This window comes from Chaetodon trifascialis, chromosome 1 (assembly GCF_039877785.1).
Source record: "Chaetodon trifascialis isolate fChaTrf1 chromosome 1, fChaTrf1.hap1, whole genome shotgun sequence".
Lineage (NCBI taxonomy): Eukaryota > Metazoa > Chordata > Actinopteri > Chaetodontiformes > Chaetodontidae > Chaetodon > Chaetodon trifascialis.
In genome coordinates this window covers 18085607-18105529 of record NC_092056.1, presented here as the reverse complement: position 1 = coordinate 18105529, position 19923 = coordinate 18085607, and the positions used below count along the sequence as shown (strand labels likewise).

Below are 19923 nucleotides of genomic sequence, written 5' to 3'. Positions count from 1 at the left end.
CATATTATCATATTTTTTTTTTTTTTTTTTCCACCCACTACCACTGTACTGAAGATATGTCTTTATTTGGAGGTGTTAAACTTGGGGTTTTTTTTGTTTTTTTGTTTGTTTTTTCAGAATGTCTTGGTCTTCGTCTTAGCTCAGTACTAAGGGTATGTATAATATTAAAAAAGAAACTTCTGTTTTTCCTCCACCCTTCTCTGTTTCTCATGTTCTCTCTGCAGCCCTTTGTGGAGGCTACGTCTTTGGTAAAACGGGGACAATTCTGTCTCCTGGCTTTCCTGACTTCTATCCCAATTCTCTTAACTGTACATGGACTATAGAGGTGTCTCATGGGAAAGGTATGAGCACACATACACAGACATTTTAGAAACACCAATGAATTTGCTTGGAATTTGTTATTCTTCATGTTGGGATTGCTGTCTGTGTTGTTTATGTGTCCTGATATTAGTCTGTTTGTTTCGTTGTTTGTATGTATCTGTGACTAACTCTGCCTCATATTGTGTATCTGTCCATCCATTTATGCATCCACCTGTTGATTCATCCATCCATTCATCCATGGGTTTCCAGGAGTCCATCTGGTTTTCCACACTTTCCATCTGGAGGAGAACCATGACTATCTTTCCATCATTGAGGACGGGAATTTCCAGGTTCCAGTAGCTCGACTCACTGGCTCAGTGCTGCCCCCTAGTGTCAAAGCAGGGCTCTATGGGAACTTCAGCGCTCAGCTACGTTTCATATCGGATTTTTCCATGAGTTATGAAGGCTTTAATATAACTTTTTCAGGTAAGAACACCAGAAGAGAGACATGGATGTTGGGGCCAGTAAATCCACCTAAACCTGCCTTTTTAACCTGACATAGGCCCACAGGCTCTCACGTCTACAAAAATGGACTGAACAGATACTATCATTAGGGTTGTCTTATTTCGTTGTATTCTTCTGTAATAATATGGTAAATTATTCTGCCTAACAAAGAAAGCAGCAGTGCAGTAGCTGCAGGATCTGTGAAGTTGACAAAAAAAGGGTTTGTAGTTTGACGACCAAACAAACAGATGCAAAACCCAATTTTAGGCCTTTTAAGATGCTTAACATTCCAATCATTGTCACAGACGTTACATAAAGCCTACAAAGAATTAACATACTGCACTCGTCATCCAGCTTTGGACTGTTTCATCCGCTGCATGGCTGAAAGTCCTGGGTGATCCCATAGCAAAGCTCAGGAGGCCTCTATGTGCTGCTCCATAACCAAACAGTTAGTCCTCATCCTTGAAGTCTTTACTCTTGTAGAACCAGAAAGTCCCCAAATTTTTCAATGGAATTAATTTCTTTCTCTTTAGAGTATATTTCATCTTGGCTACCTTAACGATATTCATAGTTACTCTACATTTTGAAACACTACTGTTTTTAGACTGACTCCTCAACAATGTTATTTATCTCTCTGGATGTGTAGAATATGACTTGGAGCCATGTGAGGATCCTGGCGTACCGGCGTTCAGCAGGAGGATGGGTTTCAGGTTTCGAGTCGGCGACTCACTGGCCTTCTCTTGTTTCCATGGCTACCGACTTGAGGGAGACAGCAAGATCACTTGTCTGGGAGGGGGCCGGCGAGTCTGGAGCAACACACTACCGAGATGTATAGGTGAGACAGTCAAGCAGACAGACAGTCTCACTGACTGCTGTCTCTGTGAAACTGGAAAATGATTGACAGAACGCAAATCAAGATATCAACATATAGTTTCAGACATGAAGTTGTCCAGCGCTTGTGTGTTATAGTGCAGACTCATTGAACTTTCCCTATAGAACAGTGCTTTCTCATAAACATAATATACAGTGATGCTGTAACAAGCCTTTGAAAAGTATTTCTACCTTCAATATTAATAGCTTTGCAGTGGTTTATCTTGTGTGAAATATAACCGGCAGCTTGTAAAATAGAACTTTGAAATTAACTTCTTCACCATATGAATAAGCTAAGACATAGAGTATCAGCATTTTCATGGTTGTAATTCATCAGTATTTTATTGCTGACACAATTGTAATTTACTATTATTAGACTGGGTGACTGTTGGTTTTTATTTGCCAGGATTTGGCTGTTAGCAGGTTGTCATTTGCCGGTATTTGATGAGTATCAGTGTTTCCTCAGATGCTGCAGGTAATTTATGAGAGTCTGACTGGTCGCTGCTGGTAATTTCAAGGCCCAAAAAGAGCAAAGTGAAAATGCTATAATAGCATTATCTGTCAGGAGATCAGGCCTGACTAAGAGGAAACTGAGCAACAGCAGCTGGCAGCATTCACTAGGATCATCTCTCTCCCTCTCTTTCTTTCCAAACGTCCCTCTCTTTAGCTCTCTGTCTCTCTGTCTAACTCTCTGCTTCTCCTCTTCCTATTTTAACAGTCCTTGGCTAGATAATTAGGGCATTAGCTGCTATATGAAAAGTGTTAATACTGTGTCTTTTGTTACTCCCCTTTTCCCCTTCCTAATTTCTGTCTGCATATTTTCAAAAGGCCCTTGTCTGTCTTAGTTCATCTACTGTCTTCTTTTCTTCCTCTTCCAGCTCTTTGTTCATCCCTTTCTTTTCCTTCTTCACCATCCTCTGTTCTCTCACCCCCACTCCTCAGTGCTGTGCTCACTTTGGAAAGATTTATGCTCCTTATCTCCTGCGATAATCTGCTTTAAAAACAACAGAACATTTCCAAAAATGTTGTTTTGAGTTTTAGATTTGTTCAGATTTGAGAAACACTGCATGTTTTGTTTAGTTTTCTTTTTCTCGCTGAGTTCCGTGATGCTCCATTTCGGCTTCTCTCTTGTCTATCTCATTACTTCCATTTCCTCTTCCCTACCAAGTGGTGGCAGTCCTTCAGTTGGACTTAAAAACCTACTTGTCTGTCTTCTCCTTTCTCCTCTTCTCATTTGTATACAACAAAACTTTGCACAAAGTAACACTTATTTGAATTCCTAAACTTTGATAGCCACTGCACCTGCTTGATAGTTCTCTATAATAATTTTGCACTTTATGTTTAATTGCTTTGCTTTTAAACATATTTAACACTGTTCCTCATTCTTGCTTGTATTGTATTATTTCATACAAATTCAAACAAGTGCTTTTAAGCTCTGTTATACTCTATGGCTCATTATTATTATCGTTATTATTGTTACCATATCTGTTGAGTTAAAAAAGGTTAGTGATCATAAAGGATATTAGATTAGATTCAACTTTATTGTCATCATCAGAGTGCAACACAGAGACAATGAAATGCAGTTATGCACTTATCTATAATCTTTCTTCCTCTCCTCTTATCTGGTTTACACAACAAGCCAACTCAGATATTCTGACTGCACAATGATATTGCTGCAATTTTAATCCATGCTGTCCTTGCCCCCTTGCCTTTCTTGCTGTAGCGGAGTGTGGAGCCTCCTCACAAGGACCAGAGGGTGTTCTGCTCTCTCCTAACTTCCCCTCTAACTACGATAACAACCATGAGTGCATCTACCGCATCACTACCGAAAAGGGCAAAGGAATCAGGCTGAAAGCTGAGAGTTTCTCATTGCAAGACGGAGACTATCTCAAGGTATGCCCGCACACACGTACTTGTGTGACAAGCTTTTCCCAATTAGGTGGGACAGAATCCATAAATGAATAATTTATTTACAGATTCAAATACACACACAGTGCACATCTCCACAAAAACTTGTCTGTATGCAAAGTTGTGTATGCTTTGGCATGGATACGCTCGAACAGATTGTTTTCTTTTTGGGTTCTTTCAAATTCTGCTTGAAAAGAAAACAATTGAGTCTATTGAGTCAACTGAGTTGGATGCGGGAATACTCAAGAACACAGTAAAATAATATATTGTCAAAAAAACTGACTGTGTTGTAGTGACCACACAAATAGACTACAACAGTATATGATCAAGGATCTACTATTATTAAGACTGGCATGTACAGTATGTTTCCCTCAGTGCTTTATCTGCAGTGCATGCTTTGTGTCTTTCTGTTTTTCACTGTAAAATAATTGTCCATCTTTAAATTTCATGATTTCACTATGTAGCTCTCAGCTGTGTGATATTTCTAAAGCAGTAAATAATATAGGGCAGCATTAATTAGGTTTTATTGAAATATTTGTAATGTTTCTTATTCAGCGATATCAAAGGATATAGCTCATATAGGCAAAAACATGTTACTTTCATCTTCAAAGCAACCTACATTTATATAACAAGAAATGTCCACATATTCAACCTCAACATGGATCTGACATGTACATGTACTGTCAATTTGTGTTAGCCACTTCATTGCTTTCCAGTGAGAGCATTCACTCATCAAGAGGCGCAGTGACCTGCATGATGCCAGAACTAGTCTGAACTGACATAAATTTCAATGTTCTTCTGTGTTTGATCCAAAAGCAAAGAACTGTCTTGAATGGGAACTTCTCATCTATACATTTTATGCCAGTGGACATTTATTTTTATGGTGCGTTGTGAAGCCTAAACTCTCTCAATACAGTCCTCAAAGCCCACCAACCTTTTGTTCCAGTCATGCGCACCTGGTCCAACTAAAGTGTCCGTGACTGTGGAGCCCTTAATTATGTGAGGTCTGCAAAAAACAAAAAGACTGGAGTGAAAACCTGAACAGGAGGGAGGGGCTTTGAATCTTTGGTTTAGCCAGAATGTAGTTAAACTGTATTAGCAAGGTTTGCCTTTCACTGTTAGATGTGTTAAACATTGTTGTAAGCAGCACAAACATCCCTGCAGGGGTTTATCACCCATGTTCTCCATTAGTGCTGATGGTGCTGCTGCTGCAGGGCCATCCATGGCTGAATGAATACACAGGGAACAAAGGCACAAAGGGATCAATTCTGCCTCTGTTAACCCTCTAACCAATCCACTGCAGTGTGTTACTGTTGTATTTGAAGATTAACTTTTTTGAACACTTTTATTGGTCATAATAGGAGTAAATAAGTAAATAAGTAAATAAATAGAAAATAATAAATATAAATAGAAAAGTATACATGTTTATACATGCTTTTTTTCTCGTTCTTTCTTTTCTTTATTTTTTTACAAAAATTTTACATTTATGCAGTTTGTCAGCTGTAATTGGGCAAGATGTGCTGCACCAGCAGGCCGATAAACTTGTCATCTGCACTGTGTTATTATGGTTCTTCTCTCTGCTGGTGCCTAGATACATTTGAAGGATTTGTAGTTGTCACATTGTATATGTAAGGCATTCATTGAAGTGTTTACATATTATAAGCTTGGATGTGCATACTTGTGTACGTCTGAACTATAAAGAGAATTACAGATGTTCCCAAGGCTCATAATTCCTCTTAATTCCTCTCTCGGGTACATGTGCCCACTTCAGTGTCAGTTAGGAGCAGCTGTGTGATCTGTTTTACAGTCTTGACGCTGTCCTTCAGACACCATCTAAGACTTTGTCTATTCACAATGTCTCTTAGCAGTATAAGGCCTGAGGGCATGGTTAAGCCAGTATGTGGTTAGAGTGTATTATAAGTATTAGGCCTAGAGCATTGGCTGAGCCTGTCTGTGGTTAGATTGTATTAGCAGGGTTCTCCCTGACTTTTAGAGAGGCGTGACATCACTGTTTAAGGTGGAACTTTTCCCAGTGGGATAGGTATTAAAAAAAAGAAAAAGAAAAAGAAAAGGAAAGTCAAACCTACATAGTTAACAGACAAAAACAATCTTAAAGTTAGTAAACCCCATCACAGCCTGGATTCTGTAAGCAGCTATGAAGAGATGCGGATCCTGCCCACTGAAATTTGCTTTACCTTAGGCATTTGCTCTTTTTCAAAGTGTGAAAGCCTTCTTTGCAGGGTATTTGACACAGTATTTATTGTAATAAATTGATTCCTTATCAGAAAATAACAGGAACAGAGGAACAGAATCCAGAGAATGACTTGAGATCACAAAAGTTAATGAGGACACACTGGATGCTAACATAGCAATCAAAGAGTAATGGGAAGCCCCAAGACTGATTGATAGAATGACACATCGTGTTCAACACAGGGCATACAACAATATTAGACTTTTGCCTTCAATTTTTCATGCTTGGGGTCCTAAATCACTGATAACAACTAACTTTTTAAAGTAAATGACACTTAAGTGTTTCTTTGACGTCAGTCCCCCTCCCTGTATAACCCAACTGTTGCAATGCAGTCATGTAGAGAGTACAATACAAAATGCTCTGATGGTACTGCAGCACATGTTTGAACATGCTGGTTACATGATAATTAACATCTCTGTGTGTTATCGAACATGTGCAGGCATTGGAGTTGGTTGATTGTTTTGCTGCGCACACAGCTGGAATAATTAACTATACACAGTTGGACTAGTATCCCACTTTTTAAAATTATTATTATAATTGCTTTAATGTATGTTTGGGAAAGTGCACATGGTTGGAAACATCTTGAGTCTTTTGTGCTCAATTAGTATGTCCATGTAACAAACAAGTGATTGGTGTCTCACATTTTGAGTTTCATGACCATTACTCCACACGCTCTGACTGAAAGATAAGGAAGCCTGTGACTCAGTCTGAACACTTTTAATGTTCACCAGAGTATAAACACTTTGAGTTCTTGCCAAACCTTCAGGTCAAACCTTTGCATTTTTGCCTCACTTGTAGTCGTAACATGTCTCTCCATTTTCATGCATCAACATTTTTTCTTTCTTTTGTGTCACGTCCAGATGAGGCTGCTAGCACTGCTATTGACCTTTAGTCTCATAAATCATATAGGCAAACAGTACAATCAGGCGGTTTTTCCCCCTGAGCATCCATCAATTTTAAGGACACGTTAAAAAATGGGTCATGTAAATAGTAGTAATTATGCAAAGGATAGCAGGTGCTTGACGTGAGGAAACATTCACCATCATCATCTTGTGGGATGGTATGGAAATAACCATTTATGAGGGCATTGACGAGTAATGTAGAACATGTCTGTTGAATATAACTGTCCCAAAGAATTAGCAGAAAGCATAACTACAAGGAACTGGAAGGAAAGCCCCAAAGTGCCACTTAGGCTAGCAATTAGCATGCCACTCCTCAGGCTAACCGTAATGGAGCAATTGCCTTACGTTACGTCTGCAGAATACTCTGAACACAAACCATTTGTTTGACAGTTCCAACGAGCTGCAGGCTAAAATCTCCTGTAACATATGAACCAACTCATTACAATTCCTTTTGCTATTGGCTAAGGCTTCACCCCGGCACTGTTAAAGAAAGGGCGAACCAAGCTCAATTTGCCTAAAAATGCCCTCTTATACGGTGCTTGACCAAATTTGCTGAGATGTACTCCAACCCTGAAGAATAAAAGAGAGGGCGAGAGCGAAACAAAGTAAAGATGTGCGGGAATTGTTCTATGAAAATAGGGGTGATAGAAGACCAAGCGAGAAAGAGAGAGAGCCAGACAGACACAGAGAGGAGGGGTGGCAGATGGTGACATGTTGATTTATGAGCCGCAGGGCTTTTCATTAACCATACTGAGTTTTACTGAAACAGAGAGAGGAGGAGAGAAAGAGAGACAGTCAGACAGTAAGATGCAAAAGTGACAGTCAGGGGAGAGATATGGGTACGGAGAAGGAGCAAAGGAAAATGAAGTTGAGGGGACTAATGCTACAAATACTGTGATACCACTCTTAATTTTTAAGCTTTTGCTCTTTTACACACTATTCTTTCCCACATTTCTCCATCTTCTTCATATGTCAGCTTTCTATCACAACTGCACGCTGCAGCATACTGTAACTCGTTCTTTGGCTTCATGTAGAGGCGTCTCCTCTCACTGTCAATACTTGTAGAGATAGGACAGTACATCGTCTCAGCCCTTTTCCTTTGGCATTCCCGCCACCTGCAGACCCATCACAGCCAATCTGTGGAATAGTTCCAGGATGCCAAATACAAGCATGAGCAGTTCACATTTATATCCCAGCTGTGAGGTAGTATTATGAGGTACTTCAGAGTCCTAATTCTTCCCTTCAAAGTGCAGTCAAAAGTAGACTGTACTTCCCAAACTGCTACTTCTCCACTATTCACATTAAAGCCTCATTCAGGATTTTTTTTTAACATGGGAAGGCGTTAAGTAGACTCCAGTGTCAGCATCAAGTACTAACCACCTGTAAACTTGACAAGTTCCTCTTAAAAATCCATCCATCCATCCATCCATCCATCCATCCATCCATCCATCCATCCATCCATCCATCCATCCATCCATCCATCCATCCATCCATCCATCCATCCATCCATCCTTACTGTATATATTCTGCTGTATCATCCCCTGTATGAATATAGCTAAATGTATGTCAGCTTACTTTGGTTTCAAACATAATTTATTAGCTTTGGTAGCGACAAAACTGTGTCTTGTGCCATGTTTTGTGAGAAACAAAACTATTTAGAACATAGTGATAGCACATTTGGTAAGTTAATGTGTGAGTGAACGTCATATCAACCCTTTCAACTGGACGCTGTTTGTTTTTGTCATTTGTATGATGTTCAACTCTGCTCAGCTTTCCCGTGCTGCCGAGAAGCAAAGATCTCTCTGGGAGCCACGATTCCACTCTGCGAATCTTCTTGTCTCACGGCGTTCATTTGAAATAAATGACTTCCAGCTGTTTTGCCTCTTGTTAGTGCTGCCAGTGTGAGTGCAGTTACCGGTTGTTGATCACAGTAAGAACTATGAGAAGCACAATTGTTATGGGACCAAAAAGAAGAGTTGGGTCTGGCAAAAATGCTAATGTTAACATCTGGAAAGAATAAAAGGCTGATCAGCAAGGGGAATACAAGCTAAGTCGTGCAATATTAATTCAGTCCAATGATGTTTATATGTTGTAAATTTAATCTATCCTGTTCTCACTTTCCACTTTTCACTCTACTGCTATTTTCACCTTCTCTAATATGCATGACAGCATCTCTCACACACACCGCACACTTGCTTAGTTTAGGGTGGAGAACATGCATCCTGAGACTTCTCACTTTTACTAGTGATTTCCAAGAAACGCACTTTATGACTTGTTAATGGCTTCCTCTATTAAAATGAATCCACTTAAGCGGCGTCATTTATAAAAAATATAAACAAAAAATTGGAACACTTATCACAGCTGGAGACAAACTCAACTGTGAATTGGCACCTTTTTGTTTTTCTCTGAGGTCTGCAATATAAGTGATACTCGTATCTGCTGCTTCCCACAGGTGCTAGACAAGGATTATACGACAAAATTCAAAGTAGGTTGGGACAACATTTTAAGTATGGTAACTAATTTGTCTACCCACCATAAAACTCCTCAACACTTTGTTTCTTTACTCTCTGGAAGTGTGAAAAGTCTTGGTTTGTCATAAAAAATGAGGTGTCAATGGTTCTGCTGACTGTTAGCCCCTTAACAAGTCTCCTTTGACCTCAGCAACTTTCATGGTGATGTTTTAGGCTCACACTGACACAAAGATAGAGCAAAGTAGCATTTATTTAAAGCACAGTAAGGTTTTTTTTATTTGCATTGGTTGGTGTTTTGGCTGAAGCAATACAGCAATGCCTTGTCATTTTGGTTTCAACTGACTCCATGTTGTTTTGCTTTTTTTTTCCACACCAGGTCAGCAGTGCACTGTTCACCCATGTTCTCTAATATTCTCATTGCTTGAACTGGTAGACGTGCACCCGCATAAACCTCTACAAAATCACACCAACCGTGTTAACTTTTGTTCATGCTCTGCGGTCCTGTTCCTGTGTTTTGAATGACAGGTGTATGATGGAGAGAACACTTCATCCCGTCTCCTTGGCAACTTTACACATGAAGGCATGATGGGTCATGTCATCAATAGTACGTCCAATCGCTTGTGGCTGGAGTTCAACAGCAACGCCTCTGGAACCAACCAAGGCTTTCGCCTCACATACACAAGTGAGTTTTTCGAGAAATATTAAGTTAGGATCAGCTGACTTTTTTTTCCCTTCTATATTTATTAATGCAGCCGTGGTTCGCTCAAGTATGGCCACAGAAAGAAAACACCCTTCTCCTTTGCTTTCACACGCACAGTTTTTGCACACAAACACACAAAATAATTTCCCAAATTATGAAGAGCTCATCATGAAGGTCCTTGTAAGGAGATGTTTTTGATTGAAAACTAGAGTGGTTGTGATTGTGTTAGATGGCCCTTGTGGATATTTCTTACATCTGTCCTGTGCCTCAGTCAAGTGATTCTTGAGTGCTTCATACCAGAACAAAATATGTGTCATGTACTACAAAACTCCAAAGACTAGTCTTTCTCCATCAGCAAATTGCCAAGCTATTTCTTTCACTTCTGACAGTTGAAATAGCTCAACAATCAGTTTTCTGAGCAATTTCTGTTGACAGTGGAGTCCAAAGTGCAACAGCAGTTTACCAAGCATGCAGGAAAAGGAAATGATAATATGAATGCTTGAAAGACACATATGCACACCTGCACCCCCACCCCTCTCTCTCTCTCTAACACAAACACACACACATCTTAAACAGACTGTTCAGAAGGCAAGACCAGCTGCTGTGTAAGTCAAAGAGGCTATTAGAGGAGCATTTATCTGCAAGCCATTAAAAGAAGGTGAGAGAGCGACACATCTGGAGTGAAAGAGTGGCTGGACGGAGGGACAAACACATGAAGGTAGATGGTATATGCATACTAGATGGATGCTCTGTATGACAGTTACACCATTAGACAGCCATTAATCTGCAAGCCATTAAAGTGGAGAAGGTGACACCTTCTACAAAGTTCTACTACAATGGATGAGCTGATGGATAGATAAGTGAGATTGATAGAAGGTTTAAACAGGAGAAAGGAGAGACAAGCATCTGAGCAAAAGAGGCGGCGATGGTTTCTCAAGTAGGATCGGGGACTGAGTAAGATCGCTTTTATGCTACACGGTGTTAGAGGCAATTTTAATAGAGAAACAAGACTTCAAACTTCGTTCAAGACATTAACAAGAAAGACTGACACAAGTGTGTCTGTTTCACTGAAATGGATGCAGGAAGGGATTAACAGTTGTTGACACACCTCACAAAATTGTGGAGATGGCTCACTTAAAACAGTTGCTGGCTTTGTAAAAGATGTTATTACAAGGCTTTATGGAGGAGTAAATTGTGATTGGACAATGAGTACATTCTGATTTTGTGTCCTGAATCTGTCCAGAAATAACAGATCGCAGGTATTGTTCTACATAAAAGAAGAAGAGGATTGCTGGAGATGGCTGTTGTCTTATTGAGTAACTTAGTGACACCCTCAGTCAAAAAGACAATACGCAGTCTTTACTCACTCAATTTAACATGAAAGAATTTTTGAAATCTCACTAATTTATTTGGGTTAAATAAAACTTGTTGTGTGCCAGTTGAAGAGCCTGAGGCTTGAAACTACATTACTGCAGTTATAGTCCTTGGATGTTCCTGTACATGGTGGTTTATAGATAACATTAAACTTGTAAGGTCATTGTAAATTTATAGGTTTGATTAGATGATGTTTTCAGCTGCAGTTTCAGATGCTTATATACTCCATGTAGGGCCAAACATTAGTGAAAATACAATGTATACAGCAACTGTGGATGTTTCTGATCTGAGGGAGGACACTATGTTCATAAGATGCTGACCTGAGGCAAAGAAAATCAGTCGGTGACATTGTTGTGTCTTTGTTTATCCATCCGTTTTAAAGGCATTAGGCTTTCCTGTTCAGTGTTATCTTCAAAACACACAGACAGCCCTTGCAGTGTGCTTGTTCAAGTGTACAGTATATTTGTGTTTGTGTGGGATGTGAAATTATCATTTGATGAATCCCTACAGTTTCATAAAGAAACCACATTTTCAATCCATAAATATAATTGCTGGTGCTGCTCACTTCACATATCTTTCAGGAAAGGAAGAAGCCTACACATTTTTCAAATTTCATAGAAACAAGCATAAGAGAAGAAGCTATAGAAACATCCAGTAAAAGCGAGATGAAAGCATTCACATTCAGTTGAAATCATCAAACATTAGCTACCATATTTAAGCCATATTTTACTCAATGTTTCAGGGAGCTAGCATTAGCAGGATAACTAGCAAGCTAACAATTAGGTTAGCTGAATACATTATTAAAAACACACATCTAACTCAATGAATTAAGGGTTTATTTCGATGGTTTATTAAGACGGTTTTGCTGAGATTTATTTTGTTTTCTGTCTTGTTTGAGATATTAGTGCTCTAGCGGGACATCCAGTTTCAGTGAATGATGTATATAGAAGCTTTAACACTGAGCTAAACTTGAAATTTCTGCAGGAAGTAGTGGCACTCAGGAGAAGAGTATGACCTTATGTCCTTTTGTCCAAAGCTTCTCTGAATCACCCTGTTCATTTATGCAATGTTGTCTTACTGTGTGGACAGGAAGACTTAATCTGTATGTGTGTGCATGCCCGTGTGTGTGTTTCTCTCTGTTTCTCTTTCTAGGTTTTGACCTAGTACGCTGCGAGGAACCAGGTGTACCCAGCTATGGCTATAAAATCCAGGACGATGGTCATTATGCCAACACTTTTGTCCTGTACTCCTGCAACCCTGGATACAGTCTTCATGGCAGCAGTACACTGACATGTCTTAGCGGGGACAGACGGGTCTGGGACAAACCACTTCCTTCCTGCATCGGTTAGTATGCCAATACATGTGTAGGTTCTATGAACATCAATAATTCAGAACTGCATGATCTGAATTATTAACCTCTGGGTTATTTTTTTCATACCATTCAGTGAGAAATATAGCAGGGAGAAGCTGCTGTCGAAAACTCATTGTGTCTGTTTCTAAGCTCTGATGCTCCAAAAGAGAGAGTGAGTGAACAAGTGATTGAGTCAAAACAGGTGAATACTGTGAAAAGAGGGCATGGGGACTGATGAATGTGTGAAAAATAGCACTTGCTGATGCATCAACTGGTGCGTCTGCACTTGGACAGTAGGATGTCACCAGGCATGAGATTTTAGTGCAGCAGGCGTCTGTGTATTTTGAGGATGGCATGTTTAAAGTGCAAAAATAGGGGATGACTGTCTGATTTGAACTTTGATAAATTTATAATGTGAGCCAGGCTACTTTCTTGTACCCTGAAGGTGTGCACAGTATTTTATGCCAAGGACTTTGACAGAAGCGGTATCTTTCTGTTCTATTCTCAGCATGCACAATAAATAGAATATTCTATTAGCAGAGACCTTTTTCAGATGCCAAAAAGTGATGTGATATAAAAACAATATTGGTTCATCTGAAATTGTTGAGTGATACAATTTTTTTTTTCACATACTGGACAACGCAGAGCAGAATCAAAGTGCACCTACATGCACTTCACTGTGACAAAGCCGTCGACTGCAGCCTGTCTTACTTTCAAAAGTTCTAATAATGAATTTCCTTTTCCTGTGAGCTTTTATGTCAGCAGAGTCGAAGTCGTGACAATAATTGTACCTGGAGAAATGAAACTTTTCTCATCTGAACCAGTTGACTTTACAGCCACATTAACTGTGATTGGATGACTAATTATGATCAAAAATTATTCTGGGAAAAGCAGTCAGACTTTAGGTAATTCTGACTCAGCCCTAAACAGAGAGCGACAGAGTGTGACGACAAAGTAACAGTTTTATTAGAACTGTAAAGATATCGCATGCCAGGCATGCATATCACTGCTTGATTCTTGGTGACTTCAGTAAGAAAGACAGACTATTTCTAATGTGAATGTCAGAAGACACATTGAAAAAAGGAACTTAAAAACAATTGTTACGTTGCCTCAAAGTCATAGAAATTTTGAGTTGAAAGAGCACTGAAAAAATTCTGAGAACTGCCCAAAGCATAATGTAATAATCAGCCATTTATGTGACTGCTGCTGCCACTCCCACAATATTAGCTTTTATTTTACACACAGGGAAAATGACAAAAATGAAGGTTTCTCATTTGGCATACCTGAATATATTTGAATGTTTCTGAGGTTTTGAGGCAGATAAGCTGCCAGAGGGCAGATTTAGCTTTAGCTGGTACTTGGCAGCTCTTAATTAGGTCGGAGGGGAGTGTGCCAAACAATTCAGGTGCTTTGACATGGTGATTTTTTTCCTTTTGCCTATGGACCTGTGAAAGTATTTTGTTTTATTTTTCTGTGTGTGTATTTGTTTTAGCTACAATGCAGAAAGTGCAGCTGGTCATTCTTATTCCTTATTGTCATTCAGCAACCACCAGTGAAGCATGAACTGGACATTTGTTTGCTGGTATTGTTCCTAGCTTTTATATCCCTAAAGCAAATTTGCAATTTTTAAAGTCCATGATTCCTCATCCATAAATATTTTTTGGCTTTGCATATTTTACAAAGTAAAGCACTTATTTATTTCTACCTTGTTGGCTAGACATGGGCACTTGCCACATGTTAATTTGGAATTCCCCTCTGCAGAGCCAAACCTTGTGTCTTTCTAACCTGCCAGCACACCTGAGCTCTCTGAGGTGGGACATGGCCCGATGTGGTTGCTAATGGCAACTAAAAAGAATGTGTGCTCATCGGTGTGTGCGGTGAATGTATTTATGTGGGTGTGAATGTGAATGAGTATGCATTTCTGGCTGGATGTGTGTGAATCTCAGTGTGTGTCCCTGTGTACCTCTGCAGTCAGTCATTAATTTGTAGCTGCTGTGTCGCTGCCTTATTTCAGGTAAGCCAGCAAACAGGAGAATACTTGCTGGCAGAGCCCTGGGCTAACTGTCTCTATAGCTACCTTTGTATCTTCCTCCTTTGTCTGTCTGTTGGGGCGTTTGTCTCTGTGCCTCTCTGACTGTCTCCTTCCCTGTCTGTCTGGCTCGGTCCCATATCTGCATCTGTAGTAGCATTGAGATGAGGAGATGGCTTTGCTTCAGGCTGTTTACATACCATCTTCCTCTCTCTTTCTCTTTCTGTGCCACATTGAGTCAAACAGAGTAGTGGTTCACCTCTCTTTTTGTCCTTCTTTTGGTTTGCTATTCATACAGTAAAGCTGTCTATCTTCTGCTCTATATGTGTGTGCCTGTTATTCTCTCTTTCTTTCTCTATCTCGGGAGATTGCAGTTGTCATTGGCCCTATATAACTGTTTTTTTTTCCCTTGTTCATCTGTGCCTCCCTACCCTCTCTACCTGCTTTTCGTAATAAAACATATAGGAGTAATTGCCTTTCTTCCTATGTTTTCTCTCACTGGGAACTGAAACAACTGGTTGTGTTGTATGAGTGTGTGTGTGGCTGTGTACATTCATATGTGTGTACCTGTTTGCATGCTGTAACTGCACAAGTTTTTTCGAGTATGTTCAGGCCCTGTGTGTGATGGTGTCCTTATCTTCTTCGTCCTTTCTGTTAGAGTGTACATGTGTATTTGTGTGCATTCAGCCTCAGGTAATGCAGCAGTAGGTTGTCATGGTATTGTAGATTGCAGGGCTGTGTTCATGGTGCCTTCTTAACTCACACAAACATACAATGCACACACTGATGTAAAGCCTTTTCTCTCCCAAACCATTTTCTAATCAGCATCAATCTGCTGGCTCAGTGGGGTACCGTGTGTACCATGTACTACCATGATGAGCTCAGATCTGCTCCCATCCTTCTCCCCTGCTTCCTGTTATCTCCCCTGTTCCTCACCACTGAAAATAGTACAAAAATAACACAGAAAGCCAGTTCTCTCTTGTGCATTAAACAGATTTTTTTTCTTGAACTTTGAACACTATAGGGAGATCCTTAAGGGAAAACAATCATCAAAGTTAGTCACCAACCTTGAGACTGTATAACAGCAGCTTGGATAATTCAAGGTTGATTTAATGATTCAAGCCTTTCTTAACAGATTCTCATTTAACTCAACCTTCACACCTTGGAGTAATTTATAGCAAAGTAGAGGTGCTGCCTCTTATACAGATGAACTGAAATGTTAATAGGGCTGGAAAGAAGACTAAGAAATGTGATACAAAGAGTCTGTTTGTATTGAGAGTAGAGATCTTGGTCCAAGATGTTGGCCCTGATCCAAAACAGACCTATGGAAGACACACCCAAACGTGATGCACATAAATACATTTTCAGAAAAGGGAGACCCACAGGGGACCTGAACACAGTCAGACCCGATCAGATTATACCTGAGGATAAGTTGACCCGATGCATAATAAAGTTGACCTGAACAGACCCTGGAGAACATCAACACCAGCAGCTCTATCGATTAACAAGCTGCCGCTGTTGAAAAGAGCAGTAATATAAAAATGTCCTGAGAGCAAAGATAAAAATGATAGGAACTAATCCCAAACATAATATGCAAGAAAGCCGAATTTGTAGAAATATTGAAAGTCACATTGTCTCTTTGCCAATATTCTGCAGCCAGTCGACCGACTGATTGACACAGGATGATCATTTTCTAATCAAGCTAATAATATCTGTGAATTTAATTCCCAAAAAATAAAAAGAAATTAATGACATACATTTTAACATGGGCTACTGCTTTCCCAAAGTGTTCACTCTGGTTGTGATTATGCCATACAGTAGCATGTGATCAGAGCTGCTGGTGAGTTTCAGATTCATTCAGATTCATTGATTCATTCAGATCCTCTCCAGTATTAAACATATTTACACACAGGGCTATGGCAATGGGATGAGAGCCTACTCAACCCAATTAGACGGACTATAATTTTAGCCCGGTCCATCTCAGGTCACGGGTCAGGTCCCGGCTATTACACGCAGAGTAACGTTGTGAAGACCTGTAATTGAGAGAGGATGAACACATCATCTGAAACAGAGAGAGAAAGAGCTTCTAATCCACAGAAGTATAGCAGGCCTTGCACCGTTCAGGCTGGTTTAAACAGATTCTGATTCGTAATGACAATGCTGGTGATCAAACTTTGTGGGATCTATTTTCTATACTTGCTTTCAATAAGTCTAATTCTCCAATGCAGTTCAAATCTCTTGAGATGTCAATATTATGATAGAGTGGATGTGATTGCTGCCAAGTTTGTAGTTCATATTAACTCTGCAGTAATCCTAATCTATTGATTTGGCTTTTTTAAATTCCATGTTTGATCTGACCTGTGAAATGTGTGTATTAGTATGTGCAGTATCTTTAGGTGTGTTTTGTTCATTTGGTTGAAAATGTGGTTCTGTCTGTATTTTGGACTGGATGAATATATTTTAATTGTTAATACCCAGAGCCTGAATAAAGGACCCGTGATGATCATCCCTTTGTTTTGTTGTCCTTGTAGCGGAGTGTGGAGGTCACATAACTGGAGCAGTGTCTGGACGGATTCTGTCTCCAGGATATCCTGCTCCATATGACAACAACCTCCACTGTACCTGGACAATAGAGGCTGACACAGGCAAGACTATCAGGTAATTATGAAGCAGTTGGATATACACTGAAGCCACTGTGAGCGTGATGATGGCCTGCGGTTATCTGGAGGTTTTTCCTTTTTTTTCTTTTGGTTTTGCATTAAAGGAAACTTGACAAGATGTTTTGTTCTTAAAGAAATAAGACAGCATGTACACCAAGAAGTATCTGCAGAATTGCTTGCTGCATATAAGCACTAGCATTATAAAGGATGTGTCCCACATAACAACAGGCTTCACTCTACATGTGCTGTCGAGGTAAAAACTCACAAACTCTGTTGTCAGGTAATGATATATTCACTAATTATAGATAAATGTTCACTGTCAAAGCCACTGCTGTGTAGGAGAGTACACCACATTAGTCATTATGCCAACATGGTGTTTCTGAGCATGTTGTAGCCACCGCTGACATTCCTGTGTGTGTGTGTGTGTGTGTGTGTGTGTGTGTGCACTTGTGTGATCTGTCTATTGCCAGCTCTGTTTCATTTCATTTTATTGTTTACATGATTTTGGTAAAACTGCTGAGTAAAGAAGAGTTGTTAATGTTTGTATTGGATCTCTGATCTCCTGTATAATTTCTGTTTTCCCAGCCTCCACTTCATTGTCTTTGACACTGAGGTCGGCCACGATATCCTTAGAGTTTGGGATGGTCCATCTGGGCCATCGGACGGGGGAATCCTGTTGAAGGAATGGTCAGGCCCAGCCTTACCTGAAGATATCCACTCGACTTTCAACATACTCACACTGCAGTTTGATTCTGATTATTTCATCAGCAAGCAGGGATTTTCTATCCAGTTCTCCAGTAAGTAGACTTATCTCTGAATCTGAATCATTTAACTTGGAATTCACGTAGTAGAGGAAACAGTGAACGAGTGAAATAACTTAAAAATGGGCCACGATTGTACTAAATCACTGATGTGGGTGGTCTGCCCCACTCTATCCCCTACATCCATTTATTAAGAAAAACCAATTACTGAATTAGCAATTAAATTAGCTAATTAACAAACTCATCACACATACAGTTTCTTAGTTATTATATAAACCTCATTTATATTGGCTATGAGATAATTAATTGGGAAATAATGCTGCGTTTAACAGGATTTCTGAAAAACCTTTAACCAAAGAATCAAAAGAGAAATTAAATATCTCACTCTGGGACCCAGGATCAGTAAGTCCTGAAGGATCCCACCAGAGACCTGTGGCTCAGATTTGGTCGTATCCCGCAGTTTTGGAATTTAACAGCATTGTGACATGTCTCTTGGAGACACAATAGTTCTGTCAAATTGAATAATGACTATAATAATGATAAATAAATCATCATCAAAACTCTCAAAATTGTCTGTAAATGTCATTTTTGTAATTGGTTTTCTCATCAAACTCAGAGAGATGTCAATAAACCCAAACTATTGCAGTTGTTTCTTCCATTTTTTTTTTTTTTGAAGCAAGGGCAACGTGTACAATATTGTGGTCTTTTGGTGCACGACTGGCTTTTGCTGTCTGAGCCACTGGACCCAAAAATGTCTGAGCACCATCATCCTTTTACAGTTGTTGGCCAAAGTCACTGCGATCCACTGTAGCAGCAAAATCAATCAGAGAAAAGTTAGGGAACAGGAGAACAGACAGACTGGCAAGACCACCTTACCTTTACAGCTGCTCATTCGCATCAGTGCATACTCACACACACACACAGACATACACACACACACACACACACACACACACACGCACACACAGACATACCGTAGACATACATTAATTTCCTTGAGACTTACTCTCGCCTTAACCCAAGTCTTCACCCTAAAATTTAATTATCTACATTATGGGGACCTGCATTTTGTCCCCACAGTGTGACTGTGTAACATATGGACACACACACACACACACACACACACACACACACACACACACACACACACACACGCACACACACACACACACACACACACACACACATTCTCTCTCTCTCTCGAGCTTGTTCATGTTTACACAGCCATTTGTCACTGACATATTTCTTGCACAAGCCCATACACATCCACATGCATCTGCATACACATACACACCAACTTCCAGACACAGAACTTTTTCTTAAGAAATGCATATTTCCACTCATAAATATTTACATCCAGTGCTCTCTGCCTCTCACTCTCTCTCTCTGTCTGTTTCACACATTTAGTTTTCTCCATTCTCCCCATATTTAAACAATAAATATTTGCACTCACTAACATGCTAATCAGAGCACTGTTATCCCATTACTATGGTAATGGATCCTTATGTTTGCCTCCATGTTGATTTACTAAAGCAAAGGTAATGCTATTTACCACCACACTAAAAAAGGTTTTGTGGATTTATTGAACAAGTGATTTTTAGGGGTGAACTAATGTCTTCTTTTTTTTCTTATAATTTTTTCTCTCATTTTGTTGTCTCTCTGTCTCTCTCCTCGCTGTGTCCCTGTCTGTTTACTGACCTGATGGAATAAACACTGTTTTGTACAGCAATGACATAATAAACATGATGTTATGATACTATGTTTGGCTGTGCAATAGCATATATTATATGTTCAGTGTGTGTTGTAATTCATAATGCCAGCCTCCATGCCCTCGTGGTCTAC

General features: G+C 39.7%; 1 protein-coding gene across 2 annotated transcripts in view; it reads left to right on the top strand.

Annotated features, from left to right (window-relative positions):
* Positions 1-19923, top strand: part of csmd1a (CUB and Sushi multiple domains 1a) — a 384251-nt gene that overhangs the window by 269547 nt on the left and 94781 nt on the right. For both annotated transcript variants that reach the window (XM_070970309.1, XM_070971096.1), the window contains exons 21-28: positions 225-341; positions 571-786; positions 1451-1639; positions 3398-3567; positions 9732-9888; positions 12433-12624; positions 17192-17318; positions 17906-18117. In XM_070970309.1, the coding sequence (XP_070826410.1) occupies positions 225-341; positions 571-786; positions 1451-1639; positions 3398-3567; positions 9732-9888; positions 12433-12624; positions 17192-17318; positions 17906-18117 (1380 nt within the window). The remainder of the gene's footprint in view (positions 1-224; positions 342-570; positions 787-1450; positions 1640-3397; positions 3568-9731; positions 9889-12432; positions 12625-17191; positions 17319-17905; positions 18118-19923) is intronic.